At 28.4% G+C, this 24,580-nt stretch overlaps 2 protein-coding genes across 2 annotated transcripts; one reads left to right on the top strand and one right to left on the bottom strand.

The window, feature by feature from the left end:
- Positions 1-270: 270 nt before the first annotated feature.
- Positions 271-1,677, bottom strand: LOC136083432 (uncharacterized). Its single transcript, XM_065802828.1, has 2 exons — positions 1,329-1,677; positions 271-1,283 (listed from the first exon to the last, which is right to left on the bottom strand). The coding sequence occupies exons 1-2, from the start codon at positions 1,675-1,677 to the stop codon at positions 271-273; spliced, it is 1,362 nt and encodes a 453-aa protein (XP_065658900.1).
- A 19,826-nt stretch (positions 1,678-21,503) lies between these two features.
- Positions 21,504-23,569, top strand: LOC136084367 (intraflagellar transport protein 140 homolog). Its single transcript, XM_065804388.1, has 7 exons — positions 21,504-21,547; positions 22,078-22,170; positions 22,289-22,399; positions 22,533-22,611; positions 22,736-22,827; positions 23,068-23,195; positions 23,266-23,569. Exons 2-7 carry the CDS (start codon positions 22,147-22,149, stop codon positions 23,465-23,467), a joined length of 636 nt encoding a protein of 211 aa, XP_065660460.1. The 5' UTR covers positions 21,504-21,547; positions 22,078-22,146; the 3' UTR covers positions 23,468-23,569.
- Positions 23,570-24,580: the final 1,011 nt, after the last annotated feature.

Here is a 24,580-nt window from a genome sequence, read left to right as displayed (position 1 = left end):
GTAGGTAAACAAGTACTACCAGCAATATCAGTATTGACATGTTGCTCATGCTGCTTATCTAGGCGAGTATTAGAATTAGATGCATTAATATTATCTTTATTAGCTGTATCAACAAGTTTAGCACTAGAACTATTTGAAATATCTGGCAATTGCATTTCATTCAGATTAATTATGTCAACGGATTCGGTCACAGAAATCAACTGCAAATTCATAGCTGCATTAGGTACAGGTGGCTGTTCAATACTCGATCGCAGTGGCAAACAAGAATTTTCAATATTTGACAACAAATTGGGCTGAGAATTCGAGGCTGTTGAATCTAATTTTTGTAATGGTGCTTGGTGCAAAAGCCTCTTCAGGAATAGCTTTGGCATTAAATGGAAACAAGCCAGTAGCACGAAAGCCAGCCTGAGCCAGTTCAACAGTCATCGATGCTTGCCAAGTTGGTGTAAACAAGCTAAAAAATTCCTTTTTTTCCTGTTTACGGCCAGCATTCTTTCGTGTAAACAATCTGATGCCCTCATTCCACTTTCTCTTAAATGAACCAAAAGGCACACGATCCAGCGGTTGCAGCCAATGAGTAGTATGGCTTGGTAATGCAAATACATGAATATTGTTTGCTTTCATTAGGTTTAAAAATTCAAGGTTAAACACATGTGAATAGTGATTGTCCATAATTAAAAGATGAGGTCGACCGTTTAATAGTCCTAATCGTTGTAAATTGTTGACAAATAACTGTCCAAATTCCACAAACAAATCTTTATTTATCCAGCCACTATCACTTGCTTTTACAATAGCACCGAAAGGAGCACCATCTTTCCAGCCTTTGCCAACAGTTTTTCCTTTATGAATGATCATAGGTGGTATAATATCGCCAAATGCATTTAATGCTGCCAAGACAGTAGATGTCTCCCCTCTTTCTAATGCAGTAAGATTATAAGCAGGTTCACCAACAATTGCCACAGCTTCTTCTGCCTTGTGAATATTCATCACACCTGTCTCGTCGACATTCCAAATGTGCCTAGGACTGTCTTTTATATCCAGTCTTTGCACTAAGTCTTCATACAAATCAAACCATTTCATAACCTGAGTTTTGTTCATACCCATTGCTCTTGCTGCAGACAGATTCTCTGCCTTTTTTGTGCTTATATCAGGAAATCTGTTCAAAAATCCCTGAAACCAGTAATAACCGGCAATTTTTTTTGATTCTGAAAATCCTTTTATTCCTTTAGCATCAGAATAAGCATATGCAATTTCTCGAATATCTTTGCGAGACAAAGGAAACCCTGCTCATGCCATTTTTCTTACAGTCTCTGCTAATTCTTCTTCACTTTGTTGTGAAAGAATTGTGGGTCTCCCAGAAGCACTTTCCACTTTGCTCACTTTTCCTGACAATCTCCTCCTCAAAGTTTCATATGGCATATTCCACGCTCTCGCTATCAGCCGTATTGACAACCGTTCAGTTGAAGGTTTTTCTTCTTGTTTTCTGTATTCTTCCATAGCACCAGCCATATTTCCTTTTTGCCATAAATTTAGTTTTGTGCCTGCATGACTTTGAGGCCTCGGCAGTTTTTTTGGACTTCGATGTTGTCCTCGAATTGCCGGTACCTGCTCGGACAATTTTTGTTTTCCTTGAGATTTTTGGCTTCTTCGGGCCGTGATCGGTTGATAACGTACCATTCTGTAAAAATATCATAAAAAATTCCAATAAATTAACAATTCATGTGGGTCAAAAAGCAAAAAAATTTATAATATTTTTTACATTTATTTATTATTGCAATTTTTGGAAAAGTGAGCCAATGGCTCGGTTTACCTGAATGCCCTTGGCTCGGTTTATCTAACAGTTATGCAAAACCGAGCCAGGTTGAAAATTCGATTAAAAAACTTTATCATCGCTCAAATACATATCAACACTGTATTTTTTGAAATAGTTTCTCATACTACTAATATTACTATCATATTTACTATAAATAGTGTCAAATATGAAATACTCACTTTTCTTAATTGAAGCTAAACAAAATATAAGGTCTTAAAGCGAAAAAACATTTTGTTACTACTCGAATGATTATAATTATACCACCGCGAAAATAATTGCTTAGCAACTGTTTTTAAAATATTCATTAGACTTTAAAATGAATAACTAATATTAAATAAATTGTTATAAATCGAAAGGATAATTTGATTTCGTAAAATTGCAATATTTAGGCGACCGGCTCGCTTTATCCGATGGCTCGCTTTATCCGAAATGACCCTAAGTACACTTCAAACAAAATAAAAATAAAAAAACAACTGGAAAACAATTTACCTGCTTTCGGTAACCTGTTGTCATACTTCAGTTGCTGTCATGATGCAGCTTGTTGGTGTTGTTTAATGCAGTTATTTCATGTTGGCTTTTATTAAACTTTAGTTTATTTTAAAAGACATCACAATATATTGAAAATATTTTATTTAAAAAGCAAAATAACAAATGCTTCAAAGAGCCGAACAATAGACATTAAAGATAACAAACCAAATTGAGATAAAAATAATTTGCATTCATATAGCTAAATATTTTTTCTTAGCTTGTAGAAAATTTTAAAAGCAGTGAGTTCAATAAATTTAGTTACCAGTTAATTATTTTTAACAATAGAATGTAGCATCATTATATTATAAAAATCGGATAATGAATCAGTTTAACTCACTCTGGCATCTATTCAGAGAAAGCAACAGAAACACTTCATCATGATTTCAATCATCACTGGCAACGGTTCAAAAGGCCCAGTAATTATCCGGACTAACCTTAAAAAAACTTTTAATCCGTTTGATTGAATACAACAGCAAGCATTCTTTTAAACATCTTTGTAAAGAAAATAGAATTAGAAAATAGATTGTTAGAATACTGTATTTTAATATATACAAGAAATTACCTTTTAACATCAATTTTTAAGAACTATATTTATAAGAATAATCCTTTTTTACCTGATTTATACTGTTTATTTATAGAATAAATATGTTAAATTAAGTTTCACATTTTTTCAATAAAAAATGTAACTGTTCAGAGCATTAAAATCAAAAATTTCAAATCAATTTTTCTTTCACCGACGATTATGAAAGATTTCAAAACAAACGCTATTGTACTCCTACATACTTGTATTATCATACCCCAAAAGGTTTTTCTCGGGAAAAGAGGTTCGAATTAAAAGTTATTTCGTGACACAGTGAAATTCTTGCTGTTGTAATCTATTATTTGAGAATCGTGTTAATATTGATACAGATATTGAAATTGATACAAATATTAAAACAAATAATCTAAAAAAAAAAAAAATAATAACCTAAAAAAATATTGAAAGAAATAATCTGAGTATATGATATACTATACATAAATATATATATATATATATATATATATATATATATATATATATATATATATATATATATATATACTTGATATACAACATCATGAATCAAGTTCTTACTACTCGAAAGTTTCCGACATTGCAGAGTCTCATGCAGAATTGTATTTTTCAAAAGGAAAACATTCAAGTGATACAGAGAGCGATTATCTTGATAATTCTTAAAATTTAATATACTTAATCTACAACTTTATAACTTTCCTATTCGAAATAATTGGACTAGCAAATTAGTTAATGAACTTCTTGAAATATTATAAAATCAAGGTGTGGGATTCCCGAAGATGCAAGGCAAGTTTTAAAAACACTTAGAGGCATAATTTTTGCTGAAAAATGTGCTGGTAATTATGCTAATTATGCTTGGTTTGGAACAGACAGGTATAAAGGATATATTTTTCCACTACGGAAAAAAGAACCAATTTTTTTGAATTTTATTGATGGTTTACCTTTATTTAAATATTTCACTAAACAATTGTGGCCAATATTAGCTTGCTTTGGTTGTTTTAATTTTTTATTGTTGATATGTATTGTCGTGAAACCAATCCTGATTCAGTAACTGATTACCCAAAAGGATTCTGTTTTTGAGTTAAAACAAAAAATAAAAAATGGTTTTCTATACAAGAAAAAACATAAATGTAACTGTTAAGTCTGTCTTGTGCGATGGTCTAGCAAGGTCCTTTTTAAAATGTATTGTATCTTACAATGGTTTTAGGAAGGGCTATGTTTAATAAGGAAACTACCTATCTTTTATATAAATCAACTGATATGACAAGTTTAATTTTTTTAACTAAATTCTTTTGTCAGTGATTTATTCTACTCCTTTAAAATTTGAAACTTCTTAAAAATTTTAGAAGCACCTTACAAAATAAAAGACACTAGATTCGAGGCGATCAAAAGTATTTGATTGCCACAGAACATTGACGGATTACTTCAATCAACTCCACTTCTTTTACATCATTTATGTAGAGATTTGCCAGGACTTTTCATTTTTCTTGCTGACTAAGTTTTTCTTTATCACTAAAAGGAGATGGAGAACACAACATGAACAAAAACACATCCATTGTCTTTTGAGCTGTATCCATTCTGTATCATATTCTGCAGACATTGTTGACACATGGAAGAGCCTTGAAGCAGAAAAAAGTCAAGGCAACGAGTTCAAATGATTGAACCCACTTTTTGAGTGCCTTAACTAAAATCAGTTGATGATCTTCTAAATCAAATTCCTCAAGAATTTTTAAGGACTTTAGTATTTCTTTTGGTCATTTCGACAATGGCTGGATAGTAGGCTATGCCAAAATATCGCGATTTTCAGAAATGAAAGGTCGCGGTATAAATACCTGTTCTATACATAAAAAGAATTTTATAAACCAAATTTGACCTCTCCAGGACCATATTTAGTGCTAGAAGATGATTTTAGGTTTTTATGCAAATACGAGAAATCATTGTTTTTTTCTGAAAATAAAAATTCTTTTTGAAATGAAGAAAAAATATGTAAGGAAAGGTATTTTTTAATTTAAAATCAAATATTGTTACTATAACAGACTTTTTACAATTTTGCCAGTGCACTTTGGTCAGCTTCTAATGATACTAACGCCCTGTGCTATCTGACAACTAGCAGTATATCTTGCCTTTTGTCGTCCTTTAATGCACTGATTATCTGATATATCTTTGTATTAGATTGATATTCCGCTCTGCTGAGTCATTTGTAACATTTAAAGATTTAACAAACTCGCAAAATGATACATAGCAATCATTTTTCTCCAGCTTTCCAGCAGCTAAATATGTTTTCCAGGTAGGAATTTCGTCCTGTATGCCTAGAACAATGAACAGAGCCCAACTTTCCTCTGTAATCAACTCTGTTACCTCAGAGGTAGGTGAAACTAGGACAGCATCAGGTTTACCATTGGAAATAGTGTTGATATCTGGTACCTCAAAGGTCAACAGCTTGTCTAGAACTGCAAGCTTCTCTTCAAAATCTGGATCTCCCAGAATTAACACAGCAACCTTTGGGGCAAAGTACCAAGATTGCTGCTAAAAAATTTTCAGAAAAGCAGTTTGATTACTAACAATTTGATTAATATAGAGAAATTTACAAAAAGACTACGTTATAATTGATATTCTTACCTGTATGTTTGCTGGTCTGGATAGAAATTTAGGTCTTCTTCAATAGCAGCTTGTGCTCGGAAAAATTTTTTAAAATTTTATTTTTGACAAAATATATTTCATAAAAATAATATTTATTAGTAGGTATATATATATTATACATATTTTCAAAGTAACTTTTATGTGATTGAAGCTCGTGTCACCAGCTCAAGTGTAACGTCTGTAGATAGAGTTGTTAGCATCAAAAAAAGCTGTAGGATGAAGCAGTAGTGCTCTCTGTTACTGCCTTAGCTGAAATATCAGACATTTTTATTAATGAGTAAAATTGAAGGAAGATTTGGTGGAGTTGTTTTGTGTTAATAAGCATTGAAGCTTTAAAAGTTGATTTTGTTAGTGTGAGTGTGTCACATCTGTGGTAAACATTTATAGAGTATATAAATTTACTTTTTTATAAGCAATAATTTTAATTACTAGCTATTACCTGGACATGTTTACTCCAAGGGGAACAGAGTCCTAGCCTCAAAACATAGCACCCCTTTTAGGCTTTTTCTTTTAATCTGTCACATCTGTGGAATACAGGAAGCAACAGGCGTGACACCAGTGGAACGGACGTGACAACAAATAACAATTTTACTTGTATATGGATTTATACTATTTTTAATATTTTAAAACTTTCCTCAATTAGCCGATTAATTATCAGAGAAAAGATAAATGTTTCTAGCCTGATAGATTACAAAGATGGTATAGATAGAAAAAACTAGAGAATTGAAAAAACTAAGTATAAGAAAGGCGAGGAAGAAGATGAAAGCTGAAAACCCAGAAAAGTATGACGAACAAAAACAAAAAGACAGAAAGAAAAAAAGCAACACGGAAGAAAATTCATGAACTTTCAGAAAGGGATAAAAGATCAGTAAGAAAAGGTTGGAAGGAAAGGACCAAAAGAAGTCGAGAAATGAAAAAGAAAAGACAACAACTAATTGAATATTTGTCAACACCACCTGAAAGTCCAATTGTAAATATTCCTACCGACAATGAACTAGACTTTAATGTATTTCCTGGTCCCAGTCAAGAATCTAGTTCCAGAAATAGCAGCGGGCTAAAAGTTCGTAGAGTGTATAGAGATGGGTTAAAGAAAAAAATCCAAAAATTAGTAGAAAAAAACAATTTGTTAAAGCAAAGAGGTGATAAATACAAACAAAAATTCTACAGACTGCAGTCTGCAAAAGATATTACTCCTCGAAAGGTGGTTAAAAAAATGACTAGTGGCACAAAATGCTCAAAGGAAGTAAAGAAAAGCTTGCTTTTTAGCGAAGTGTTAAAGACACAAATACAATCAAATTTTTCTACTGAAAGATGTATTAACAAAAAAAAGGTTTTTGCCAGGGTATTTAGCGGAAAAATAATAAAGAAGTTCAGACTTCAAAGAAACCTTAACAATCTTACTTCTAGATATATCTTACCACGCAATCCATACCATACACATCAACTCTCAAATATACTGAAACAACGAAAACTTAAGATGGAAGTACAAAACTTTTTATAAAAAGATAGTTCTAGTAGGCTTACGGCTGGGAAAAAAGAAACAATAACAAGAAACAAACTGAAAAAACAGAAAAGACTATTGAATGATACAATGTTAAATTTGTATATTGACTTTAAACAAACAAACAAGTTCAATTCAACATCTTATAGCACATTTTGTAAATTGAGACCCTTTTGGGTAGTTCAACCAGACTTTTGTAAACGAGATACTTGTCTTTGTATTGACCATGAGAATTTCGCTTTGGTTCTTGAAAAGTTGTATACTTTAAAGATGTTGGTATATAAATATCCCACTGACTTGCTAAAAAGTATAACATGTGATGGCGAGCTGAGAGAATTGTGCCAAGAAAGAAAATGTGGAGTATGCTGTTTAAACGAAAAAATAGTTTGTAAAGAATTTAAGGATGAACAGGCAACTTTTACCCAATGGTCTAAAAAGAGTTGAAGTTTGGGTAAAAGGTAAAATGAAGACATGTTTCAAAACTGTAAAAGAAGAGTTAACATTAACTAAAAAACAGTTGTTTTTACATTTTATTAGTAACATGTTGGAAAAGTTTATGAGGAATGTATGCAATATAAAACACCAGTACAAAGCTACATCAGAAATAAAAAATAACTTGGGGCCAAGGGATATTTTCATTCATTGTGCTTTTTCAGAAAATTACAATTGCAAATAATCAAAAGAAATTCAATCGCTCCATTTTGGTGGATCAAGAAACCAAGTGTCAATCCATACAGTTGTGATGTACTATTACAGTATTTCTGAAAAAAAAATAAAGGCCAAATCTTACTGTACATTTTCAGATAACAGGCAACGCGACTTTGTTGGGATCTGTGCACATTTAATGGTTGTTATTAATGACTTGAAAGAAAAGCTGCCTATCATTGAAACAGTTCATTTTCTTAGCGATAGTGCTTCTCAACAGTACCGAAACAAGTCCATGTTCTATTTGCTAGGTACTTTTTTTCGAAAAGAGTTTGGAGCTAAAACAATGAGATGGAATTTCACAGAAAAGGGGCACGAAAAAGGTGCCCCTGATGAAATAGGGGGATGTATCAAAAGAACGGCATAATAGGACAAGGGAACGATATTCCTGATAATAATTGTTTGGTTGAAGAAATAAAAGAAAAGTGTCCAAGTATAACCATCTATACTATTAAAAAAACATATTTCAATCTTTATGAGAAATGTGTACCCAAAAACCTAACAACTTTCAAGGGGACTTTACAAGTTCATGAGGTGTTTTGGAGTTCCACTAAAAAAGTAACTTTGTATATGAGAAGGCTGACATGCACTGAATGTGACAATGGTACAAAATACAATCACTATTGTATTGGAGAAGTACTAATCCCTACTGAATCTTAGACAGATCTTCATCCTCGTATCCTTTTAATGTATAAATTTATATTGGCTCATATTGAATATTGCAAACTTTTGCATTGCTTAAATGTCATAGGTACTTAGCCATCAAGAATGTTTGAACATTAATATTTAGTTTTTCAGCGAGCCTTGTATTTTCATAAAATATTGAAATAAGTTGTGCATCAAAAACTTTATTTAACTGTTATTTAATTTTGTAATTTTTTTTTTATAAATAATTTTATTTGCTTCTGTTTTAAAAAATTCCTTAACATACTTTACCAGGTCAACGATCCTTGAAAAGGAAGAAAGCACTTGCTGAAGCAACAATATCCAAAGGTTTGGCACAAGAAAACCAAGGTCCAAGTAAATGTAAAAAGAAAAAGACAAGACTAAGTTATCACAGTGTTTACGGCGATAGTGAGGAGGACAGCTTGTCTATTAAAATGAATGACTTTGTGATTGTGAAGTTTCAAACTTCCTAAAAAATTGTCAAATACTATGTTGGGTTAATTCAAGCCTTAGTTGCAGATGGAAATGAGTTTGTCATAAACTTTTTGGGAAGATATGGCCAGGAATTTTTCACGTTTCCGGAGAAAGATGACATCTCTGTCACCGATAAAGGCGATGTAGTGTTTATATTGTGCCAGCCAAACCTCAACAACAGGGGGCAATACAGTTTTCCACAAGATTTACCATTCAAAAACATTTGCTAATATACGTACAAAATACACTAACAACATTTTAAAAACTTGTACCATATACTATTTCATGTTAGCTAATAAAAACTATTGATAACAGATGATTATTATTTTTAAAAATTACTTTAACAACACTTATAGCTGTTACAGCATAAGTGATATTACTCTTAACGTCACATCTGTGGTAAAGTTGTCACGTCTGTGGGTTATGCTATAGGTTTTATATTTTTTTTTAGTAAACTGACATTTGACGAGTTGTGTGAATACTTTCAAATGATTACATATACTCAAAGCTATAACCACAAAAAGTTTGGTTTAAAAAATTTAATATTTAATTTTTATAAAATTAACTAAAAAAATATATATATTTTTATTATATATGTATATATATATAATAAATATATATATACAGGGTGTCTTAAAATTTTTTTTTTTTTAAAATGTGGAAAAGTTCAATCATTTTCATTATGTTTAAGTAGCTTGTATTGACCATTTTAGCCTTCCGAACTGTAAGGTAAAGAAGGTGGTTTTAAACAATTTCTATATAAAAGAATTTTTCATAAATATCGTATTTTAAAGTTTCGAATATAGGTAGTTCAAAATTTAAAACACTCACAAAATACTTATTTCCATTTAAAATATATCTAATAGAATAAGGAAGATACAGATTTTGTGTGACAATTTTATTTCAGATAACAGTTCTAAATAGAGTTGAAAGGCAACAAAAATGTGATGACAGTTGTGATACTTATTGTATTTTCTGCAGGTACTTCTTTGTAACTTTCTTGGATACTTGCTGTCTGTTTTATGGACAACCTAGACAATAATAAATAAACTTAAAAAGACAAGGTATTTTGTAAAATAATTAAATAATCCAAGTAGGGATGGCAATCCTGGAATTCCAAAATTCCGGGATTTTGGACAAATTGTTCGATTTGTACAAAATGTAATGTAAAATTTGTAAATTCCGGGATTTCGGCAGCGCCGTGCTGTAACTTTTGGGGGCCCTGTGCATAAACTAAAAAAAAAATTTTTTCAAATTTGAATTAATTTTTTATTGATTGTATTTAAAAAAATAATAGCAATTATAAAGTAATATTTCTAGCTCTTTTGCTGGCAAATTCATCAATTATGTCATTGTAATCAATTGTTCTGGCTGTTGCATTTTCAATTGACAGTATTGCTAATCCAGAAAGTCTTTCCTGCGGCATAGTAGACCGTAGATAATTTTCAATTAATTTCAATTTTGAAAACGATTGTTCACAATGAGCAACTGTAATGGGTATTGTTAAAATTATTCGATATACGATACATACATATGGATATAATTCTTCTAAATTCCTTTCTAAAATGAATTGAAAATTCTGCATAATAGTATAATTATCTTCTGAAATATATTTTAAAATAGAAAGTTCAGTTTTAAATTCCACTTCTTCAATATCGCCTTCTAAGTGCTTGACCAGATTTGTACAACTAGCATTGAATTCATTTGTATTCATAGTTTTTAGCTTCTTATTATCGAAAAGAAAACCGAAAATTTCATTTAAAGAATTATACGATTCAAATCGTTCTTGCAACGAATCTTTTACAATATCGATTAATTAATAAAAATAAGATTGTTTAAATTTATCTTCATCAGTTATAGTTAGACGGTTACACTCATCATCAATTTCTGGAATGAGATCATATATATCAATATCTTCACAGCTTTCAATTGGTTCAATTTCATCTTCTGACGGTTCAATTTCATTATCTGGTATATTATCTGTACTAATAACATCGAAATAGTTATATTTATCATCTGCTTTATTTTTATGGTCTGTATAATAACAGTAGTCAGCCAATCTTTTGAGATTACGTACTCTCCGTTTTGGTAATGGTAAACTAGGTTCTGGTGATTTATCAAGACATTCATTGTTTCTACTTGTTAATATTTGCGTATCACGAGAAGGCCGTTCAGTGAACTGTGCTATTACATTTATTGCAACCAATGACTCCCGTGCTTCTTTTATAATTTGTTCGAAATTGTTTTTAAAATCATCAAGCGATAACAGCATAGCACTTGTATGTTGTAATGCAATATTAATTGCCATATCTTTTCGCTGAAACAATTGGCTAAAAATGTGAAGCTTTGATAACAAGTGATACCAAATTGTTGTTAATACAATAAATTCTTAAGAATGTATTTGTTTTATTAAAGATGCAGCAAGAGTTTTACAATCTGGGTAGGTATTTTTAAGTTCATCTAGCGCAAGACTAATTTCTTTAATCTGGTATTTCACGGCTTTTATACTTTTAAAGCGATATTCCCATCGAGTATCGCTGGGCGCCTTCAGATTAATTTTTAAATATTTTACTTGAATAGCCCATCGCTTTGTCGATGCAGCAAAAATCTTATATATATTATTTAATGTAGTGAAATAATTCTGACTTTTAATAGTGTTTTTTACACTATCTCCTATTACTAAATTGATGTTGTGTCCACCACATGGTGTATACCATGCTTTATTGTTGATTTCTAAAATTCGACTTTTCACTCCCTTATATTCTCCTTTCATATTGCTTGCGTTGTCATACGACTGACCACGGCAATCAGCAATTTTGATTCCCAATACTCTTAATTCCTCAATAAGGACATTTGCTAAATTTTCGCCTGTTGAGGACAATATATTTACAAAGCTTAAGAAACTTTCTTGAATACTTGGCTTGTGGTCCGTTATTTTAACATACCGAATAATGATGGACAACTGATCTTTTTTGCGAAAATCCGGTGTTGATTCAACACCATATATATCATAACTGAAAAGTACTTTGATGATTTAATATTATTTACTATTATATGTAAAACTTTAGAAGCTAGTTGTAATATAATCTCGTTTTGAATTTTAGCGGAAAAATATGACGTCACTCTTATTTTCCGTTCCAGTTATTGATTTTAAATGCATTTTTAGTTCTGGAACAAAATCAGAAAGTAATTCAATTACTCCCAAAAAATTACCACTATTCGGTTCAAAAAGTTTTTCGTTGCTGCCTCTAAAAGCTAAATTTCGTTCACTTAAAAACAATACCGCTTTTACTATACATTTCAAAATTATTCGCCACCTTCGTTTTTCTTTATTGAACACATCTTCATTGAGATGGTCTATTCCTGTTCTACGTTTAATATTAAATTCTAGAATTCGCCATTTATACGCTGATTCAAGATGTTCCTTTGAAGATTCATGTTCAGATAACCGTTTTCCTGTGTGTGCATAGTCAGAAAATCCTCCCTAAGTTAAGCTTATTTTTATCGATGAAAACAAACGGCAACAAAAGCAGAAAATGTTTCCTGTTGAGTTAGAATATAGAAGCCATTTTCTTAATTCTTTTTCACCATTTTTCATTTGCCGATAAAAAAAAGCGTCACTGAAACACCTTCCTTGAGAATTTCTTTTATAACGGATACCTTTTATACATTTTGGTGACTGCTCGACCAAAAACATCCGTAGTTTGTTGTCGATTTCAACAGGCCAAGTTGCAGGATCTAATATATCATATTTAAATTTAGCAGATAAAGTACTGCTCTCTATTTGTGGGTTATTACTAATTTCTGAAATATTATCAGATAAAATATCGTCAATATTTACGCAATTGGTTCCTGATTCATCATCTACATTCTCGCTCTGATTATCATCAATATTCTAAAGTTGTGGCTCATTGACATTTTCTTCTACATTGTTTTCAAGTTGAGACATACTATTTGAATTACATATTTCAATTAAATTAGTGTTCGAAATTGATGAACTTTCGCCTCGTTTAAAAAATTTATCTAATGATCCAGCAAGCCTATTTAATTCTGCTGATTTCCGGACCTGTTTTGCTCTTTTTTGTGCGCCGCTTTCATAACATCTTTTCGACATTTCTAATTGAGGTGAAAAATTTACAAAAACAACAGTTTAAAAAATAAATAAAAAACTAAAATAAATATATTGATAACACAACTGAGCCTATCTTACCTGACACCTGATGTATTTCTTCTATAAATTTGAATATATGTATATGATTTCAAACTATGTTTGTTAACACAAATTGAATTTGAAAAGTGAAAATTACAATTTATTAAATATATAAACGAATCGTTAAATCTAAAAATAATGGCTATGTTTTATAAGTCAGCCGTAAATTATTTGCGCAATAATATTAATTAAATAGATCCATAAATATAAAAATATAAATGTTACAATTATAATAAAATTTAATTAAAAAATGTAAATTATTAATAATACCGTATTTTATAATTTGCGATGCACAATATCCACAAAAAATTAAAATAAAACTTATTTCTGTTTATAACTTTGAAATAATATTACTTTTCACTAATAATACGATATAATAAACAAACAGAAGATAACAATTTGAAGCAAAAAACAACTGAACTATTAAGTATATTTGTTTCAAATTAAATCGTTGCCAATTAGATTTTTTTGAAAGTTAAACGATCTTTTTTTTTTTTTTTTTAATTCGTAGTAATTTATGGTATTGGAGAAGTTTTTCTAATTTATTTAATAGGGGGCCCAGTGCGATTGCAATTGTTGCACTTGCGAAAGTACGGCGCTGGATTTCGGGATCGTCATAAAAAAAGTACAAGAAGTTTAAGCTTAATTTTTAATAGAGAAATTTTTACGTCATAAAATGTAAATATAGGCTTTGGAATTGTAGCGACTTGGTTTTGTAGCTTTTTATCCCCTTTGCAATGTTTTCTTTTTATTCGCCCTCTTTCTTTATTTTATTAAAAATGCAAGCTAAAAACATTATTGCTTATCTGCAATATGTATACATTTTTACTATGTATACATTTTTTATATATTTAATTGTACAGATTTTGTACGATTAAACATAAAAAATGTATATATATAGTATAATATTAAAACTAATATAATATCAAAAATTAATGGAGTTTAGCACTTGCAAATTGGAAGATCAAACATTTTTGATAGAAGAAATATCTATTTATTTTAAATTTTCTAATTCATTCTAATTCCAATGTTTGCGTGATTTTAATTTCATTTTTATATCCACTCAATTTAATTACAAATGTGATTTACATAAGGTTAACATCAGTTTAATTAATGAAGTTATCAAAATACAGAAGGTTTATTAAACTTCAATAGTTTACTTAACGTCTGTTTAAATAATGAAGTTATCTAAATTCATTTATTAAATAAACTTTAGCTATCGTTATTTTAAGCATAAATTGTTTTTGAAGAGGAAGATTATATTCGAGATTCAAATGATTCATTGACAATTAATGAAACATCTGAAGTTAAAATTAGGCACTAAATTATTGGTTAACTAAATTATTGGTTATAACAAAAATGTCAGGAAAATAGTAAAAATGTTTAAGAGGTCCCCAAATAAAAGTGAAAGTTATTTACAAAAGTACGTAAAAATTAAGTTTAGAAAGATCATTCATTTAATCATAGATTGCAAAACCCGATGGCGCAGCTCGTTACTTATGATGGAGCAATTAGTGAATTTAAAATTAAAAAAGTTATTGCGTTAAAAAGGCACTTCTAGATTTAGAAGTGGATTCTAACATTGATGATTCAATAAAGGTGAACGAGAAAGAATATAGAATGATATCTGATTTAGTAGTACTTTTACTTCCAATAAAACAACTGTGGTAGTATTTTGTCAACAAGACGCAAATTTAATTTCTTCTGACTAGGAATGCGGAGTCCCAAAAAGGACTCCGGATTTGAAAGTCACAAAAAGATTACTTTATCCGTGTTTTTGGTATCTAGGAGCTCTAAAAATATAAATAAGTTTATGGACTACTAACAAGAAAAAAATTAAGACTTTAAGGTTAGAGGAACAATCATTTTTTGAACCCGGAGTCCTTAAGTATAATGGCGGCGAGGACACCAGGACTCCAGGACTCCGGGTTTAAAAACAATAAGTTTCAAGTAATAAAACTCATGAATTTATTTCTTATAGCAGATCATAAGTCATTAAACATAGTTTGAGCCTCTGGACATTACAGACTTGGAAAAAGTAGAGATATAAAACCGGAGTCCTTTTGGGATTCAGCATCCCTGCTTCTGACAATGCATAAAAGTTTATGTTGACAAAAATAAAAGAACAACAATTTAAAATAAGAAAACAATTATATGATGCTTTGAGTCACCGAATTTAATAGTGTAAAACAGCGTTAAGAAGCTTAGCATATCTTCATGACCAGGTTACTTCATAAAAGATCCCAGAAGTTTTTCTATCAAATACAAAAACCTAAAATAAAAAAGTTATGATAAACTTGATAAAGTGTTTAAACTCGGCAGATATAATAACAGCAGCATACTTAAGTAGAATAATGTCAAAACAATGAAAATGAACAACTTAAATGAAATGATGGAAAAAAGTTTGACAGCAATACAAGCACAAACTATAAAGGTAAAAAATAACTATTGAAATTCAAAAAAAAATACTGTTATTTGAAAGTAGTAGCTTAAGATGTGAACACCTTTAAAAAAAATATCATTATATATTATCTATATGGCCAACAATTAAGGAGTCTGAAAGAGCATTCTCAGTTTTTATGTTCACAAAATCAAATAGAATTAAGCGATGAAATGATTGACACTTTGAATTTTTAGGGTAGTACTTTTAAAAATAAATATAACTCATTTATATTCCTGCATGTTCATATTATTTTTAGTTATTATTTTTACTTATACTGTGTTATCATTTTAAGTTATTGTTTTATAATTTAAATTACTTAGGTTCATTAATAAATTAAGTACTTTATTAATACCATAACTAAATTAATCACTTTTAAGTATTTGATGAATACTTAAAACGTATTTTTTTTTTTTTTTTTGAATAAATAAAGTTGTAGATACATAGTAGTTCTATACTTACGAGTACTTAAAATATTAGTTTTTCTTATACTTCTCTTTCTACAATTGTGCTTTTTTCTATTCAATCCCGGGATATCCCAGGATTTCCCGAGGGCAACTTTTCTAATCCCGAAATCCCGGCATTGAAAATGTACGGATTTTTAGCCATCCCTAAATCCAAACTCTAAAATTCTTAGTATTTAAAATTAATACTTTAGTTTATTAAATAAAATGATATGGAAATACTTAAAACAGTTTTACGTTTACATTATTGTATAGCATGCACGTACATTGGTTGAGGGAAGGGGTTGTTAGGTGTAAATTGTTAAGTGCAATTGACTTCCATTTTTTGTTATTAAAGATCAGCATGATATGTGTTTGCTATTCTAAATTACCTAACTTTTCAGAAATGACTTCCTCCCCTTAACAGTTTACATGCCACAGACCTGTATAAAAATGTTTAGTAATTTCCTGAAGAATGTCCTTAAGTCTATCCTCATTATTTGTCCTTCCAATAAAGTCTTGGATCAGCTTTATGTAACATTCTACCCGATCATTTACCACTGCAAGCTGATTTGCGCAAGCAGAGAACTTGACAAATGATTTAGTGGCTCTCTCACTTTCGCAAGCAGCTATACTTTTCTGTATAGCTGCTTGCAAAATGTTTCTTTTTTCACATCAAAAGCTCTTCCTTAGTGATTTCTAAGAGAAAAAAGAAAAGATAACTTTGCTCCGTGACAAAATCATTAAGAGATGACATTGGAACAACGACTGGCTGAATTCCAGGTTTCTCAAGTACCATAAATTTTTTTTTCTGGAACAGCAAAATACAGCAATTTGTTAAGGATGTTGTTCTTGACGTCGGCATCTAGATCCCTGTCAGCAAGAGACAAAACCACAAGCTGGGAAGCTATATACCAAGTGTGCTGTATTTTATCAAACACGCTTTTTTTGAAATGTGTTATCAATACCCGCCATATGTCTTTTGACCATGTGTCTTTTGAGGCAGTGCTTTAGGAATTTAATGTCCTCTTTTCGAGCCTCTTTGTTTCACATTGGATCACTCTTTATCAAGTTAAAGATGTTGGCCTTATGAATTGGGAATAAGAAGTTGCTTTCATTTAGAAAGTTGTTTACTTTCTTGCAGTAGCTTCCTTCTGGTAGACTTAGAGTCTTTAGTCTTTTTTAGGATTGGTACTCAATAATCTCCTCTTTTCAAGACTCTTTGTTCCTTATTGGATTGCTCTTTATCAACTTAAAAATATTGGCTTTATGAATTGGGAGTAAGAAGTTGCTTTCATATAGAAAGTTGTTTAATTTCTTGCATTTGCTTCTTTCTGGTAGACTTAGAGTCTTGAGTTTTTTTACGGATTGGTACTCATTGACCGTGTTGGTAATTTTATTTCAGATTTGCTGCTCTGTGAGCATGAAATTGTAGTTGAGTCCAGCTTACTAGTTCACTTAAAATGCAAACACCTCTGATTGTTACCAATTCTCTTCACATGTTTTTCTAGAAGCAAAAGTACAACTTTACAGTTCATCTTGGTAGTGCTAAAAAAATATCAAATAGTTATGTACAAATAAACAGATAAAATACAGAAATCTTTCAGATGTTACCTAGTTTCTTTCCTAATGTTGAGCCAGTAAAACCTTCTGAGCATTTCTCCAGTCATTGGAAGTCGGTTTGGAGCAGAACTTTGCAGAAGAAAGCCAAATAAATTAAACTGTCTACGCTTTCTTGAAGCCTTTCTCAAACCTTCAGCTGGCTCTAGTATTGCATTCTGGCATTTTTTTCCTGAAACCATTATCTAAAAATATAGCTAACAGTACAGTGTATAAATTTATATATATTTATATATTTATAGTATAAAATGTAGCTTACAATACAGTAGTTGTTTTGTAACAGCAAATAAATTTATTAAAAATATCATACACAGCATACACGTGTTGCTTTTTATTATAATTATCTACACTTAACAAATTATTTGAAAAAAGTCTCTTAAACAATTGAAAAATAAATTTTAATGAAATGAAAATTTACTTCTTAAAGTTAAACTTTCATTTGTCCGCGAGCAATCTTTTAATTTAAATTTTAATGTTAGGAGAATTAGCAAACTAATCTTTTTTTTTTTTTTTTCTAACGTATTATTAAAGTTATTTATTATATTATTTTTTAATGCTTTTTGTTATTTATTATAAATAAAAATATGTAAATAACTAAAAAATAGTTATATAAATAATTTTAATAAAACATTTTAACTAAAAAAATTGTGTTTGGTAAATTCTCCTGATATAAAAAATGTTATTATAAAAAGATAAATTCGCAATATAATATTTTATTTAATATAAATTGCCTAAAACCCCCCTCTTTAACATAGCGTTGCTTTGGTAATTTGAAATTTTCACCCAAAGCAAACAAAACATAATGCAAACGATTTAATTTTTCCACATTTTGCCATTCAAAAAAAAAAAAAAAAATTATATATATATATATATATATATATATATATATATATATATATATATATATATATATATATATATATGTATATATATATATATATATATATATATATATATATATATATATATATATATATATATATATATATATATATATATATATATATATATATATATCAGGGCTCAATTTGACGGTCGGACATCGAACATTGTTTGGCTTAAACCTCAGATTGTCCAATCAATTAACAAAGTAATCTGACATTTTGACAGACAGGAATGAAATTCTACAAAATAAATACTTTATTATTATTTAAATTAAATTATTGAAAACAAAAAAGTATGATATTTATAAGTTGTATAAACATTTTTTTAAAAAAGTTGTGCAGAAAAAATTGTTTAAAAAAATAACGTAGTCTTTTTAAAATTGTAATTTTTAATCATTTCATGCTCTGATTAGTAAGTCAAGTTTAACAAAAACTTTCGAATAAATTTTTGTAAAAATATTAACAAAAAAAAAATAAAGCAATTAAATCATTGGAAGATTTAATTTAACTTGTTCATAATTTAAAGTAACTTATAAAAATAATATTTTAAAAGATTTTTAAAAAGACATGGAAAAATAGTTTTAAGCGTTTAAATTTATCATAAAAAAATTTATCATACTTACTATAACAAAAATTTACACGTAATGCGTTTATTTTAAAGTAACATAAATAATTTTTTATTTTTTTAAAGCCTTACCGTAAAATAAAAACTTTAAAAAAGATCAATAATTATAAGTTATTTGTTTCGTAACAATTCTTTTAAATGCGTTTAAGTTTTTTTTTTCTCTAATGATTTTAAAATTTTAATTTCATTCAGTATGATTTTTTTTTTTTCAATTTGTATTTACAAATACAATCTAAATAAGTTCTCTTTGCGCATTTTCTAAACCAACATCAGTGTGGTAGTGCCTAAATGGAGTTCGTGAGCCTCTTAGGCAGAGAGGTAAGCTTGTGTAATCTCCATTGAGAGACGTGTCCTTAACCAATTTATAACTGCTTCATACCTCTCACCATTCTTTATAGGCAGCTTATGTTATGCATTTAAATTTATAAAATATCAAAGCAGTCATATTCGAATTGTAAAGAAAAAAAATTAATCATGGTCAGTTACACCGTGCGATCGCATGCCATTCCTGTCGAAGCCTGATATATATATATATATATATATATATATATATATATATATATATATATATATATATATATATATATATATATATATATATATATATATATATATATATATATGTATGTATATATATATATATATATATATATATATATATATATATATATATATATATACATATATATGTATATATATATATATATATATATATATATATATATCTATATATATATATATATATATATATATATAGATATATATATATATATATATATATATATATATATATATATATATATATATATATATATATATACATATAACATATAAATAGATGAGATTAGGTTTGATAAAAATACTTAAATAACTGTTTAATAAATGTAATTCAATGTTAACTAATAAAGCTTTCAAAAATTAAACTCAATAAAAATTTAGACCTATCTAAAAAAAGTACACAATATTGAATTAAATATTTATTTAAAAAAAAGTCTGCGATGAAATAGTTTAAAATAATAAGGGAAGAGACTACATCTTTACTAGACTATCGTTAAATAAACTGAGTAACATGACACAGATTTTGAGTGCATAATTAGGTTCCGTAAAACCTTAAAAATTATATTTTAAAACTTTGATTGGACACTGTCTGACCTAAACAAGTTTCGATCCGACATTTTGTCTGGGGTATTATAAAAAATTGATTTGAGCCGTTTTTAATGCAATATCAGGGAGAAATCAAATACTATCAAAAGCAAAGCTTTTAGGTGATAAAAAAACCAAGTTGAAAAAGTGGTTTTATTTGTCCTTATCTAACTGGCACTGAAAGAATGGAAAATTATGAATTAAGAAAAAAAATTCAATTGAACAGTGAAAGACAACTCAATGCTACCTTAAGATATGTAATCCATGTATTATTGTCAAATTCAAAGTTATAGGCAATTAATAAACAAATTAAAGTAAATATGTCATCCTTTAATTTATTTTGTCATCTTTTAATGTACTTTGTCATCTTTTTAGTGTATTTTGTCATCATCCTAATTTTGTTTTGTCATCTTATATTTATTTAGTTTTATTAATTGTATTTTTTTTTAATATACTCAAATGCTACATCCTTGATAATAAAGTTAGACAATTTAAACTTTTGTGGTTTTAAAAATTTCAAAATAGTTGCAATAATGAAAAAATGGTTTACAACTTTGTCAATAGTAAATTTAGAGGGATACTCTTTATACAATAGAATAGGCGAAGGTGTAATAGAATAAGAGGTGGAGTTGTAATATATGTTGAAAAGAAACCTGTCTTTTGTAGTTTAAAGGATAGGGTTTATTTTCTACAAAGATTGCACATGCCCCTGGTAGTACCGTGCTTATCCTGGTTCAATATTTGTCAAGGCTTGAGTTTTAGAGATGAAGGTCCTCACAACAACAACAAAAATTAAAAAATAAATTATAGATTTTATATATCTAGATACATATATATATATATATATATATATATATATATATATATATATATATATATACATATATAAATATATATATATATATATATATATATATATATATATATATATATATATATACATATATACATATATATATATATATATATATATATATATATATATATATATATATATATATATATATATATATATATATATATAAATATATATTATATATATATATATATATATATATATATATATATATATATATATATATATATATATATATATGTACTTCAAAAAAAAAGTATAAAGTAATCTAAAATAGCAGTATGAAGTTTAACTATATTTGAATATATCTCTGTTTTTATAGGAACTTTAGCTGGTGGCACAGACCAAGGGCATGTTGCTCTATGGAATTACAACTCATTAAAAAATGATGATCTTGGGTTTTACAACCTCCATCTGATGTTGTTGGGAGTGTTACTCATCTCAAAGTAAATATATTCCAACCTTTTATTTTAAATAATTTTTATAAATTTAGTTTTACAAGTATTGTATGAATGCTCAATTCTCTCATTCAACTTGCAAATCAGTGTTTACTTTGCGTTTTATTTTGTAGTTGCTATATATATACTGTTAATTTTGAAATGCTAAGTTTTAATGTTAAAATAAAATAAAAATTGCGTTTTACAATGACTTTTATAAAAAAAACATGTATAAATATTTATGTACATAAGATTTGTATGAGAATCATTCAAAGCAGTAGAAAGTTGTTAAAATGGTTAAAGTGGTTGGCCATTTATCTAGAGGCAGATAATTGTGAAAACTCAAAATCGTGCTTAAAATTTTGTATACAAAATACATATGCTAAATAACAATATTTCAAAAATTTTACAAAAATATTTAAAAATGACAGTTAAAAAATCAACAATTGTTTTTCTTTTTAAAATTGTGAAAATGTAAAAGTTTCTTAACTAACCCCAGTCCATTATACATTATTAACAAACTTACTTCTACTTTCTAGTGGGGTGCCAGTCTGGGGCTAATAGCTGTCATCTGTGTATCTTCGGTTACAATACTAAACAAAGCTACCATGAGTTATAGTTTCAGTGGAAATGTAAGTGTTTTGTTACTTTTAAAACATAGATTTATAAGAACCATTAGTGAAAGTCTTTTTTAGTAATAGCAAAATTAAAATATTTGATTTTTTATTTATGTAGTTCTTCCATTTTTAGATAGCTGCTGTTCAATTATCACCTGCCCATCTGCTAATCAAGTTTTTTCCATCTTTGCATGTGGAAGAATTAAAAACAGATATGCACATAAAGGGTGTGCACTGTAATAAGGTATCTTTTGAAAAATTATATTCGTTACTGATAATCTTTTTATACTGCTAATTTAAATTTCATGTATCCTAATTTAAATTTTACTTTAAAAAATTTAAATGCAATCATTTTGTTTTTATGGAATTATTTTAAGAATCATGCTGCAATATGGAATGGCAAAAAATTTGCAATTTATGAGATACCTGAAAATAAATCTTTTATCAGATCTGCAGGTACTTTTTAAATATTGTCTTATTGGCATATGTTTTATCCTTTTATTACATCCTCCCCGATACAAATTTTAATGCTTTAATAATAGTAATTTTCTTTCTCTTATGTAATTCTATTTTTTGATAGGAAGTTTTACTTGTGATACCCACAAAGTTGCAGTGTATGAACAGAATGTTTATTTGGTTAATTCACATTCAATATCAATTAGAACTTTTCAGGTAGTGAACATTTTCAGGTTGGGAACTTTTTTAGGTAGTTAAAATTTTCATATAGTAAACATTTTTAGGTAGCGAGAATTTTTAGGTAGTGAACATTGCAAGTAGTGATCATTTTTATTTAGTGAATATTTTCAGGTAATGAACATTTTCAGGTAATGAACATTTTCAGGTAGTGTTATACTCAAGCTGCTTTAAGTCCTTTCAAATTATTTCATTATACTTTCATGTTTCTTTAACTAGGGCACAGTAAAACAAGAACTTACATTTCTGAAAAAAGAAGGTGACCCTTTTGATTTGGATATATGTGGATCTCATATGGTAGTTGCAACAAATAGAGGTGTACCTAAAATATATGATTTATCACGGAGGTAAGTTTTAATATGATAATTAGCATTAGTATATTTATGCAGCATATTTTTATTTTAAAACAGTTTTTAGGGAAGCTCGCCAAGTAAGTGTCACCAAGCACTTGGAAGATTGTATTTCAAAACTTGGAAAAATTCATCTGATTAAAATCAATTGCAATGGTACAAAAGTTGCTGTATTGTCTCAGAATGTGCGTAAACATATGATTTTAATTTTTATTGTTTTGTCTCAAAATGTGTGTAAATGTTTGAATTATATTTTTATCCTAGCATGAAATTTTTATCCTAGCATTTAATTTTCAGAATGTCTGCATTTTGTTCTAACTCTAAATTTACAAGTTTCATGTTTCACAAGTTATTTGGATCTGCATGTTTGTAAAAGATTAAAAAATACACTATTTAGTAGGAAATAAAAACTAATGTAAAAGATATATTTATTTGTTTGCAAAAAATTAAAAAATAGTGTTCTATTATAACTCAATGTTAAATATTTATAAAAGTTCTTTAAAAAAAACATTCATTTTTAAGCTAAATAGGAATTTTTTGTTCATATATTTAGGCAATTTTTATCGTTTATCTTACAGAAGTGTTGTTCTCTTGCAACTTTTAGTTTTACTCTGAAGAGACCTGATTAAGCCATCTGGTCATTGATCAAAGATGAATTAAAAGCTAACAATAAAGAGGTCGTCAATAAATTAGGTCATGCAATTTTTGACCATTTTTGACTGTTTTCCATTGCTTGTCAGTTAGTTTTTATTTTTTATTTTGCATAATTTTTATAATTATTATTTTTTGCATGATTTTAAGTTGCATAATGTATGAGTCAGATTCTTGATTTTTTTTTGGTAGTAAAGCAATAAATAGTTTCTTTTGCTTTTCTTTTTTGCTTGATAATCTCAAACAATAGCTTTAAAAAACTGAATTTGGCTTATTTATGCTGGCACATGAAGTCCTGACTTGTTAGTTTAATTCATATTTATCTAAACCAGGTTCAGACATTATTTATTTTTAAAATGTTTTAAAGTTATGAGTTTATTTTTTCTTTTTAATAATGTCACCACGTTATGAGTTTGTTTTATGTCATTTAATTGATGTCGCCATGTTATGAGTCTGTTTCATTTTTTTCTTTAATTTATCTCACTAAACCATGATTTTTTTTTCTTTTGTATAACTTCACTATGTTATTGTTTGTGTTTTTTCTTTTAATTAACCTCACTATCAAAGTCAATCTCAATTTTTAATTTTCATGTCAGTGTTGGTTTAAGTTCTTAAAATTCTAAAAAAAAAACTAAAATAAATGTGTCGAGCATTTGATATGACAGAGACAGAAAGAAATAAAAGACCATTAAATAAAATTTGCCCAAAAGATGACGAAAGTTGGTCATTTA

This window comes from Hydra vulgaris, chromosome 08, assembly GCF_038396675.1.
Source record: "Hydra vulgaris chromosome 08, alternate assembly HydraT2T_AEP".
NCBI classification, from domain to species: Eukaryota; Metazoa; Cnidaria; class Hydrozoa; order Anthoathecata; family Hydridae; genus Hydra; species Hydra vulgaris.
This window is presented reverse-complemented; position numbering and strand designations above follow the sequence as displayed.

Bases quoted from the DNA above. Each gene is read 5' to 3' on its own strand.
- LOC136084367 (XM_065804388.1), top strand. From the start codon at position 22,147: ATGAGTTATAGTTTCAGTGGAAAT. The intron at 22,400-22,532 runs GTATCTTTTGAA...AATTATTTTAAG, and splicing joins AGGGTGTGCACTGTAATAAG to AATCATGCTGCAATATGGAA. The intron at 23,196-23,265 runs GTAAGTTTTAAT...AACAGTTTTTAG, and splicing joins ATATATGATTTATCACGGAG to GGAAGCTCGCCAAGTAAGTG.
- LOC136083432 (XM_065802828.1), bottom strand. From the start codon at position 1,677: ATGGTACGTTATCAACCGATCACGGCCCGAAGAAGCCAAAAATCTCAA. The intron at 1,284-1,328 runs GTGAAGAAGAAT...TGGCATGAGCAG, and splicing joins CACAATTCTTTCACAACAAA to GGTTTCCTTTGTCTCGCAAA.